Genomic DNA, 11,514 nt, shown 5'->3' on the forward strand with positions numbered 1-11,514 from the left:
GTATCTTTTTTCAGCGTTTTGCCGACAATACTTCTCGCAAGGTTAAATTGGGCACATCAATACAGTTGTACAATTGAGAGCAATAATTTGGTCCGCTTCGCGTCACAATTGGACCAGAAGTGACAAATCGCGCAAAGTGTAATCCTATATGCGGCATCATATTTGAGATGAAGTGGTAACGACTGGCGTTGGTGCTCTGCATGGACAATACCGCACCGGAACTGGTAGCCATAGAAGCGGTAATCATATTAAGTAAGCTACTGCACGTAGTGAGGCATGCTTGGCTTTCACAGCAGGACCGGGAAGCGGGCTGAAGGACAAGGAATCTCATCTGGCACTCAAGCTTTGGATTACCAGACCAGGCATCAAGTGAAGGATTGGGGTCAAGTTGGAGGATTAGAAGTGTCAAACGTCAGGACGGAGCTACTCACCATGGCAGCAGTGGTGGCCTGAGCATGGGAATACACCACAAATCTGTAACAGCAAACGGTCGACAGGCTGCTCAAGTGCGGGGCAGGAGTACAAGGAGAACACCCCACTGCGGGAGTCAGTAGACCATCCATTCGGCTGATAAGGATATATGGCGAACGGGCAGAGTATTGGTTGGGAAGTAACTCAGGGGGGGGGGGGGGGACATCAATCCGAACAGAAGAAGGAATAGATGCATAGGCGGAGTTGAAGAAACTACTACGACACAACAGCAGCTTTACTGCGCAATGAGAGCAAGGATGGCTATGTGTGGAGCGTAAGATGTTAGCAGGACCGATGCATAAGATGAGGCAATAAAGAGCACTACAAATGATTAAGAAACAGCTACTTACATACTTGCACCCACGCGACGCGTATAAAAAATAGGAGCCAGTAACAGACGAAAAAATCAAAGACGTCATCACCATTATCCTTCTAGCCAAAGTCATCATCTAGTCCAAACTAATGCGGCAACCGTTGCTGATGACCAGCAATAATGCATATCATGGGTTATGCTTACCTTCATTTCCCTGGTGCGACCTCCCGACCGACAGGAGAAGAAGACTTGAGAGTTCACAACACGCTGGAGGATCCACACCATCGTTTCTTGTTGGAGCGGGCTGATGATAGTGCGGTTGTCAAGCATGGTTCAAGGCGATCCAATTAGTGGCGAGAAACGGCATAGTTTCTCTAACAGAGGTCATTGCTGAGGAGCTGCAATCGTAGACAAGCAATTTTGAGTTATACCGCATTCTCAACTGACATATACGCGTCCACTGTGAACTGGTGTGAGACGATAGAGACAGTCAAGAAGGAGGTAAAGTAAGATGACCAAGGCGGACGATCGGAGTACAGCAAAAGACAGCATCAAGAAAAGCAAAACAAAGGCGACTAACACAAATCGGCGCTGGTGACAGAAGGCAGGGGTCAGACTGGCCAGCCGTACACATGTTACAAGGAGCTCGCGATACCAGAAGCATAGCATTACAAAGCCCAAACTTTGGAGGCAGCGTATCTGGAGAACGTGGATCCAGATTTGTGATAACCGATCCACATCGGGGCAGGCACATCTCACATGGGAGTGCCCAGACGCGAGGATACAATGGAGTACCGATTATAAGCAAGGAGGGCGCTGCCGTTAAGGTAATTCCACATTCAAGTTACCATTGCTGATGCAGTGGATGGAAAGCCATGTGAAGAGGCCAGTTGATGAGACATGCGTATCGTAATGAATTACCAGTGCGTTGTGGGCTGTGCTACGGTAATTACTTGGAGTTGAAGAGTGAAGCAGATCTATCCATTCGGAGAGCTATCGGACAAGCTGGGTGAGGCGGTAGAGAAACTAAAAAGGGAAATTGTAGATAATCACATGTATCCGAAGAGTCTGTACTCACTGACACAACACACGCTGATGAAGCAGCGGACGGCAGAGTACATTGTTCGAAGGTGGTATGACGTTTTGCGCGCTGCAAAGTAGATTGCGAAGTGAGCTCCATTAGAGATGCAATAGTTACTCCTGTTCCTACTCCTACTCTGGCATGCAAGGGTGTGTGCCCTGCGGCAGCATCCTTCGGCTTTGCAGCACCAACCATCAGTGCTTGTTGACGAGCTCCGCAGTTTACACGGCGCTTGTTTACGAACGTGCAGTATGAAGGGGCCTCCTCGAATGTCGGTAAGCGCTGGTGATGTCGATCGTCAGCGCGGTGTCGTCCTTACCCGCCGGCGAGTTGTCTGAGCAATACCCCATAGGTGGAGAGAGCAGGTTGAAGGAGAAAATCAACGGGGGACGAGAGGGGAAATTATTCGGATCGACTTCTTTATTTTGTTTGTGGAGTTCAGGGACCTGAAGGCAGCGGCAGTGGTGTGGTAGAGTTTACCCAGGGGGCACCATATGACAAGTTGGTGTGGGTAGCCGTCGTATTACCCTCGATCGACCGCGTGACGAGCAATTTGGCGGAATTCAGGAGTCTGTACAAGTCATTGCTGCAATCGTGCAGCAATAGTGCATACCCACATTGCCGGTGACAGCGCCAACATCTCGGGCTTAATGACGCGAGAAAGCGGTCCTAGTTCTTCCAGATTTTGGCGCTAGTACAGGTTGATGAGACGGTCATAAAGAGCAATGGTAATGCACAATACACTTCACTTATTATCATTTTTTAAAACAGAATCCAGGAGAAAACGGTAAGGGTTTACATAACAAGTCTACATACTGGTTTTGCCTGTGTGGCTTCAACGAACTTAAAAAGCATGGTCATCGATCGGCTAGTGCCTCATCATTTATATTGGCAATACCTGGTGTTCACCCAGCGTACTTGATGGCCAATCACAGGTTTTGGTTTGAAAAAGTGTAGGCGCGTGGAATCATGTAGCTCAATGGAAGACTTCCAAAATTTGCACATCACAAAAAGAAGAAGCAACACTTTCACGCTTGCTTTTGAATGGAAAGGCGCTCGCAAATCACTGCACAAATTGTTCAGACCTGTTTGGCGTCTCTCCAGTTTGTGAGCAGTTAGTGGCTCACAGGTAGCTGCACTCGGATGGTCGTGGCGCTCCGAGCTAATTGAACTAACATCACCGCCTCATTTCCTGTTCTACTTATTGCACAATGGCGCCTTCCAAGTCTAAGTCAGGTCGCGGAAAGAGCTGGACCGGGCCGGAGCTGAATCGCATGTTGACTGCGGTGGAAGACATCTTGCCTCTGGGAGGAAACGAGTGGGATGTTGTTGCAGGTCGATACGGCAAGAGCTTCCACGCGAGTTTTCTGAGCGTGACGTTGACGCCATCAAGAGGAAGTTTTTGGCGTTGAAGAACGCTTTGAAGCCAACGGGTGACCCATCCTGTCCGGAGGAGGTAGTTCGCGCTAAGCGCGCGTACTACAGGATGGAGTCTCGTTCTGGTGTTGAGGCGTTTGAAGACACGGCACCCGTCAATACCACGAGCACCCCTGCACCAGGATCACCAAGTGCCGAAGCCACCGCCCCAGCAGCATCTTCTCCCAGTGGAACAGCTTCCACCGCTACTTCTGTAGCAGCTGAAGCTGTGATTCCTGTCGCAGCGCCCCCAACACCGTCTTCTGTCAAAGACAACGCAAACGCAGGAGCACGTTCCGCTTCTCAGCGGTGCGGTAAGACGCCAAACGAACTTGCCAATTTAAGTGAAATGCTTAAGCGTGCCCGTAAGACTGCTGAAGATGCAGCAATTTCTCACACGGTCAAACGCAGGAGGACGATCGACAATTTGTTGGGCAAGCTGGAAAAAGAGAGCGGTGGTGGTACCGATATGGTGCAGGGAGTCCTTGCTATGGAGGAACGTGCTGCGGTACGTGAGTTGGAATATCGCAGAGAGCGAGAAGAACGAGAGGCAAAGAGGGAGGAGCGAGAGAACCGCCGTGACGAGTTGTTTTTCGTCTTGATGACGAAGCTGTTGGGCGACAAGCCGAACCCAACCAGCACCTAGAGTAGTTGCACATGTGCTGCAAGATTCGGAACAGGATAACCACAAATACACTCGTTTTCTAAACGAACATCTTCGCATTGATCGTTCCCAACTTAACCTGGATAACTAGGCTTAGTGGTACTCTGCAAACACGCTTCGGATCTGACTGATACCTGTTTTTCTAACACGAAAATTGTAGAGTCGATAGATATTTCGTAGGAGACGGCCCCGTTCTTGGGGGTCGAATGGAAGGCGTAGTTGCAGGCGTCGATAGCAACGTTCGGCGGAGCCCATGCCCCATTCGGCTGCCTGTCGGACCGATGTAATGGCGTTGCTAAGCGCCACCAAACCGAGTCGGCATTCAATGTGAGCTCGTTCTAAATCTCAATCTTTCAGTGGCGTTCGAATTCGTCCAAACAGTGCGCGACTGACCGGAAACGCCGAGTCCGCGACAACACCACACCCTTCAACTGTCCACAATGGGTCCGCCAAGCGTAGTTGTAGCTGACGACTCGTCTCACCATCGTTCCAGGAACCGGGTAGGTTGTGCCGCCCCCACACAAGTGTACCATCGACACCATAGCACAATGTACCTGTCACTAAGACTGAATGCAACCAGCCTAGTGTCAGCAGTAAACGTTAGCATGTAGAACGCCATCCAGTTAGCGTTCAACTTACCGTTGTAGTGAGCATTTTGTAGATAAGCATCGGTGGGACTTTGGACTCGATAATTTTTACCATCTACAAAACCCCACATGCCTTCCAGAAGAGGCTCCTTTGCTTGCACTTGACGCGACCACTGACGCTGTTGCTGTTTGGAAGGAAGCGCACTTGAGCATCTAGAAGCTCACTCAAGGCTGCATCTAATGCAGCACCTGCTTTTTTTAGGACGCGTGATAGTGTTGCAGGGGGATTCCAAAGAGCTCACAGAGTGTCTTGGCCTCAACAGCCGCAGTGTAGTAGTGTAGCACGCACGCTAAAGCAGCATGCTTCACTACTAGTGCAGGAGGGCGCCCACGTCGGCCGAGACCTGACGCTACGACGTAATACCTTGAGAAAACCTTCAGAAGCTCGTCAAAAGCGCGAGGTGGAATTGACACGGTGGCAACAAAGCTGCCGTCGGCTCGACCAGCGTACATGACGTGCCAGGGAGACTGTAGAGGTGAGATGAGCGCATCGCTTTTCAGATAGTTCCTCTCTCTGACCATCATCCGCAGGCGCAGCAGCAGCAGCAGCAGCTGGAGTCGTGAACGCTTCGTCTTGCATGACTCTTGAATGACCACCAAGATGGTTGGCGGCAGCATTTCCTTCAAATGTGAGTTTGTTTGTGTGAATTTTAATGGCTCATAGCTCTTGCTTGCGCTCGCATTTGAAGGGGTAGGTGCTAGCAAACCGATCGCAAAGCACGTCCGCAAAAAGAGATGCGAGCGCAGTTGTGTAGTTTTTGAAAGTCTTCCAATAACGACTTTTTTTGTGAATACCTTTATTCGTATGTGTAGATAAAAAAATGGTGACACTGGATTAAAAACAAACTCGTACTAACTGACTGGGGGCTTTGCGATGTGAGCGGCGCAGTTTAGTTGACTGTATAGACAGGGGAAGTTGGATTCTCGCAGATACATGTACGCTTTGCAGCGAATCTCATCACCGTGCTGGCACGTGGGCTACGATTGGTTGGCATGAATCGAACAAATCTATTTCTTTGCAAATCTAGAAAAAAAATGATGACCACTTTTGGTGCAGACGTATTTCATTTACAAATTTACTTCGCTATAACTTACTATAAACGTCAGATGGAGGTAGGAATGCCACGAGTCGAAACAGTTTTAAATACATTGTGCTTAGCAGACTTTTTGGCGCTTTCAATTATAATTCGTACAGCTTATCGAGTGTTAATTATCTACAAACTGTACATCGTCTTATCGACACCAAGAGGTACGATCAAGCATTTCATGAACGGCTTAGCATATCGAATACGAATAAGCGTCGACCTTCCAATACTGTCATTTGCTGAAACCGTGCTGAAAACGATTTGGCAACCCACATTCAAAACCTTCATGATTTACCAGTGAGTACAACCAATTAGCAGAGAAAGCTGATTCCATAGCACAACGTATGTTGTGCTTGTCGCTTAGTTTTGTGGCCTGGATCGAGCATGGTCGGCCAAAAAATCAGGCGTAAAAATGAGATCGGAAAAGGCAGACCTGGAATTATTATTTCTGCCCTTGATTTGCGTTTCGGATGTGCAAAAGGAATTGTTTTACAGGACACCAATTTGTCGTAAATCGACCACGATCCCTCGATGTGGCTTGTCGCACCTCGCTTATTAGCCACCCTAACTAGATCGATATATCCATTTTATAACATCGATATATAAAACGCCCTCAATTTGTTTTAAATCATGCATCCAGCTAAGTGAAAATTGACAAAATTTTGCAAAACACAATACTATTGCGCTCTATAAAACACTTATTCTTTTATTCCGCTCGGCAGCCTCTTTTCAGTACGCATAAATTTCAGGGTTTGTGTTGCTGTAATAGTATTACCGCGCGGCTGGCGCAATGGATAGCGTATCAGACTTCGAATCTGGGGGTTGCGGGTTCGAGTCCCGCGTCGCGTAATTCTTTGATTTTCCTCCCCTTAATCGCAATTAACGACAGTTGTGGGATAGATTTTTTTTTCCAACTGTATCTACGTTGAAATGAACGGGCGCGCGAATGTTGACTTCGTCACCTCTCCGACATTGGACCTTGTTCAACGTAAAAATGAAACTATATACGTTGTGCGACGATGGGTCTGGGAGACAAATTGGGAAAGGGCATTCATGTGGACTGACTAAAATATTCGAAGTTGTTTTCAAAACCGTTGAGATCATCTTCCTCTACGGTACACAGGATTGAATGGGAGAAAATGTTAACACCAGCCTAGCATCAAACACATCTAGACAATTATATTAAGAATATTGGTGGTTTTGGGCTTACATAGCCTGCTTCTTGCGAGCATGCGGATGTCAGCCGCATCGATACACGGTTTCATTCAGAAAGCGGCGGGTGAACATAAGCCTTGCTACCCTGGGGTCGTGGTCTAGTGTAAGTAGACAGCTGGTAGATACGCAAAAATATTGATGCCTCCGCATATCGACAATCTACACCATCAATTTATACACAATAATATAATTAAAATTTACTGAAATTCTTAATTATCATACGTATTGAGGCAAAATACCTCTTCGGATGCTGCACAAAATTCATGTGTGGTTTCACTCAGGGATCAACCAAATACCGATTTGGTCGTCCTGCGATGGTGAGTGGTCAGTAGCTTTTCTCTGGCGATGATTGATCAACCCCGACCACCGTGTCAACATCTACGACTGTGATGTGAGGTACTTTAAATCATCTCGATAGCCTAAAGATAAAGTAAATACTAGCAAAAAAAAACAAAACATTTCCGATGCAATAGAAAGTTCCAGCTTTTGGATTGCCTTAATTTTGTTCTTTGGGCTTCTTGGCATCGGCGACTTTAAAAATGACGGAAATCATCTTCGCACACAAGTCCGCAGCGGTTAACCCTTTCGCGAGCGTCTTGCCTAAACTATTCTATACAAGACTAGGTCATTTAATTCTAGTAGGACGTATTTTTCGCACTTTCGCAATTTCACGGTACTCGTTATAGGACCATGTCTTGTATCAAATCATTTAAAATGTTCTCATGCAATCAATTACCTGACAAAAACGTGACTAAAGTAAGTGTAGATGACTTATAATTGTACTGTATAACCTTTGTTGCACCATATCAGTCGAACTATTGTAAAAGGGCGAAAAATTCGCGTTTTTAGACACTAACTCCTACATTATTTTTTTTACGTAGACCCCTTAAAAGGCGAAAAACGCGCCCTAGTACCGCGAAAGGATTAATATTGGGTTTTAATGTTACAACATTTTAATTTGACTCCTGAAACAATCTACACCAAAATTAATCCTGAAATTCAAGAAACCATCCTTGTCATTGCTATGTGAGCTCCCGATGACAACTTGCCAACGGTAAAAAAAAATGTAAAAAGAAAAATTGACTTGAGATTTACATTCGATGTGCTTCAAGCAATACAACGCACAAAACCGATGTCGTAAACATCGGCAACTTAAAGCTCAAACCATTATGAAGTGGACCACATAATCATGTTGCACAAGTGTTGATCACCCTAACGACATAATATGTCGTTTTTTGTGGATTAATATTATTAATCCTCGTTGAGCTTCCCATAGCTAGCTTCGGCTACCTATCTCACAGTATAATCTATACGTATTTGAACTCTTTCGTGGTTAATGGGGGCATTTTGCCCCCTTTGGAGTGCATCCTCGAGTATCACTCGTGTCATCCATGAAAGGGGGCAAAAATGCCCCCTTTCATTATTTTGTGTGTGTGGACAAGGCGGAATCGCCCTTTCTACTTGAACTACAAGGATTTGCGGAAGATTTGCTGTAGTTCCGTAGTTTATGGAAGGGGGCAAAATACCCCCTTTATGGCCTAATGACTTGACCATCTATAGTATAATATAGCCAGGTCAAAAGTTCCCGTTCACGAAAGGGTTAATTTTTGAATAGGGGAGTCGAACTTTGATAAAAAGCTGCTCATATTTTTACGCTATTTTGCTGGTATTTTGCCAAGAAAGTATTTACACCCCTTTCTTCGTCTATGCCATCTCAAGAGGTGGCTTATGATAGAAAAATCATCTTATATTATTGAAGGAGTTTTCATCAACAAGTGATGTGTCCGCACACCTACAGTTTGCCAAAACGACGACCTTTTTATCACAGTGCAAGTCTTCCTCCCAACTTCCCGAGTGGTGAACCACCTTTCTGTCAAGGAATAATATGCATGAATTAGCGATCCTCCCTTGTTTTTATCCGATGAAGACTGCTTATGGACTGGAATAAAGAGCCCGTATTTTGTCAAAACAGTCATGTCATTTTAGGCTAATATGGTTTACTTCCGATGTAAGTATGGCAGCCTCCAGTTCACGGATGTAGGTTTTGCTTCTAGACAATTTGAAGACTCATAAAATGGCGTTGGTGCGGTATGAATTGCAGCAAGAAGGCTGCACGCACATTGAGTTCGTGTAACCGGGTGTAACAGATATTTCCCAACTAATGATATTTATAAAGGCATTCAAAAACCGTAGAAGGGTTTGCTTAGTAGGTGGAAACGGGACGACATCCACTCTGGAGAGCTGGAGCAAACCCTGTCCCGCGTTTGATTGGTAGAAATCATTGATAAGCTAGAGCCACATCCTAACACCAAAACTGCGTGCAGAACCAAAACGTTATTCAGGCAGAAGCAAAAACACACCTCTATTTGCCCATAAGTATATCTGGGTGACAGTAAATCATACAGCCATCTTGGTGCTACACTGATAACAAACAGACACTGCACATCATACAGTAAGGACCTGTAGCGTGCACACTGTCTCTTGACTACTTTCTCACATGAGCTGTTATTGGGTGCTATGAAACCAATACGAACATACCTGTTCTATTGGGAACAAACTAATTTCGTAATATTCTCGAAAAATGTATCGGCTCTACTTTCACCTGTCAATATGCGTTTGATCAGATAAACTTCTCGAAAGGTTGATAATACGTTACGAAAGCATCAGAGCCATATTCAGCTTAGCGACATAGAGATGAACATATTCGATGAATACATCCTCGCTACTTCTACTGGAAACACACACACACTTGTACATTAGTAGCCACTAGCAACCAAGGATGTAATTTTAGCAATCCGAATGTATAAAAGGCTACTGGCGTCAATTCGTACCAGTATTTACCAGCACAGCAGCCAATACAGCTACAAAAGGGACGACAGTCCATGCGACTTTGGTTGCACTTAGGGAAGGGAAGCAAAACCGATGCGGTTTTTCCAGCCTTTTGTAATACAAAAATAAGATATAAACGCTAGGGTTGCAACAGTAGTAAAAGTCCGCTCCGAACCTCCGTTGCAACAACGAGACGGCACAGATATGAATCGATACAAGGCAGATTTGGTTGGATTGATGCCATTCAAGAAAGGCATTAACAAGAATTCCGGTCATGAGCTCACTACAAAAGTGCTTCTGGGAATCACTCCAGAGGATCTGTGCCGTTGGATGGATCAAAGAGCGCATAGGGAACCTGAATCAGGTGAAAACTTGTGCATGCCGCATCGAGCACGCTTAAATCGTTTAGAAAGCCGCCTCTTTATTCATGCCGTGCGTCAATATGCCCTGGGACACGGTGACGACTCAAGCAGGTTCGACGCGATCTGATGCGTCAACAAGTTGATCAAGAAAGTAAGTGCTTCGAGGTAAGGCGTGAGGGGTCGAGTCGAACGCCCTTCAGTCGATTGAGTTTGATGAGTTTGTGAACCTGCCGACGCTTGTTCGGAAGGAGAGAGAGAGAGCCTGTTGGAAATACCGTTTTTTTTTTTTTTTAATGAACACAATCCTCGTTACAAAAAAGTGTACCATAGTGTAATTTTTTAGGTTACTGAGTTTAATAGTGCCCTTGGTCCAAATAGTACCCTCTATTAATGTGGCACACAATTATGGGATAACGCGGGTTTTAAGTCAGGTTGTGTTATAGTGTGTCGAGTTTGCAAACCTTGTTGCGCACAATGGGTGCCTTTCAAAACCCGTACAAAACGGTTTTATCAGTTTAATTGAAATTTATTTTAAATCACAGAACGGTTTAACCACTTTTGACCTGGCTGTATTATACTATACAAGGTCAAGTCATTAGTCTGTCAAGGGGGACATTTTTGCCCCCTATCATGGGTGGCACGAGTGGTACTCGAGGATATACCTCCAACGGGGGCATAATGCCCCCATTGACTACGAAAGGTTTAATGCGCATCAAACCGTTTGCTGGAACACGACCTTTGGGTATAGTTATGTTTCAGTCATGTGTTTAATCACGTTGCTACTTAAAGTAGGATTAGAAATGTTTGATGAGACCGAAAAGTGGTTTCACCAAACAGTTTACCGGGATAAAATTTTATTGTGCGATTGTTTAAGAATGTTTTGAAAAGCACCCACACCAAAACAAAAATTACGCGACGCGGGACTCGAACCCGCAACCCCCAGATTCGAAGTCTGATACGCTATCCATTGCGCCAGCCGCGCTTTACAAATATTACAACAATACCTATCACAAAATGTATTTGGAGAATAAGAACAGGTACTCTTGTAAAATCTGCACTCCACAAGTGGAATGAAGCCGATCAAAAAACTTCCATTTTCCTGCTCATATTCTTAAGGATCCCTCCTGCACCAGTCTATTGATGCAAATCTCGCCTCAGCAAGATCAGATTAAGAGTTCCGTCATTGATTTGATTTTCAAAAAACGTCTTGAGTCGTGCACAAGACCGGCATTTCCGACAAGGAGGACCATTTGGGACGCCATGGCGGCGACGACGGACCGAGAAGGAGTTCGAATGGTCTGATGGGTGAGCAGGATGAGAAAGGAAGGCGCGTAACGGTAGTAGAGGTGTGTAGTTGCAAGAGTGTGTGGTGTGGTGTATATTGTGAATTTTGTGTTGTCTGAGAGTGTATGTTTGTCGAACGTGTCAGTG

General features: G+C 45.6%; 3 protein-coding genes and 2 non-coding genes across 5 annotated transcripts; 2 read left to right on the forward strand and 3 right to left on the reverse strand.

Moving 5' to 3' along the window:
* Positions 1–2,101: 2,101 nt before the first annotated feature.
* On the reverse strand, positions 2,102–2,215 carry PPTG_23159 (hypothetical protein; the record flags this gene model as incomplete). The annotated part of the gene is made up of 1 exon (XM_008908746.1): positions 2,102–2,215. One exon carries the CDS (start codon positions 2,213–2,215, stop codon positions 2,102–2,104), a length of 114 nt encoding a protein of 37 aa, XP_008906994.1.
* Positions 2,216–3,076: 861 nt separating this feature from the next.
* Positions 3,077–3,927, forward strand: PPTG_13039 (hypothetical protein; the record flags this gene model as incomplete). Its single annotated transcript, XM_008908747.1, has 2 exons — positions 3,077–3,141; positions 3,201–3,927. 2 exons carry the CDS (start codon positions 3,077–3,079, stop codon positions 3,925–3,927), a joined length of 792 nt encoding a protein of 263 aa, XP_008906995.1.
* Positions 3,928–4,790: 863 nt separating this feature from the next.
* PPTG_13040 (hypothetical protein) lies at positions 4,791–5,210 on the reverse strand (the record flags this gene model as incomplete). The annotated part of the gene is made up of 1 exon (XM_008908748.1): positions 4,791–5,210. The coding sequence occupies one exon, from the start codon at positions 5,208–5,210 to the stop codon at positions 4,791–4,793; it is 420 nt and encodes a 139-aa protein (XP_008906996.1).
* Positions 5,211–6,453: 1,243 nt separating this feature from the next.
* On the forward strand, positions 6,454–6,526 carry PPTG_20553. Its single transcript has one exon. It is a non-coding gene; the product is annotated as a tRNA-Arg (tRNA).
* A 4,466-nt stretch (positions 6,527–10,992) lies between these two features.
* Positions 10,993–11,065, reverse strand: PPTG_20554. The gene has a single exon. It is a non-coding gene; the product is annotated as a tRNA-Arg (tRNA).
* Between the last annotated feature and the right edge of the window lie 449 nt (positions 11,066–11,514).

Source organism: Phytophthora parasitica, assembly GCF_000247585.1.
Source record: "Phytophthora parasitica INRA-310 unplaced genomic scaffold supercont2.31, whole genome shotgun sequence".
NCBI classification, from domain to species: domain Eukaryota; phylum Oomycota; class Peronosporomycetes; order Peronosporales; family Peronosporaceae; genus Phytophthora; species Phytophthora nicotianae.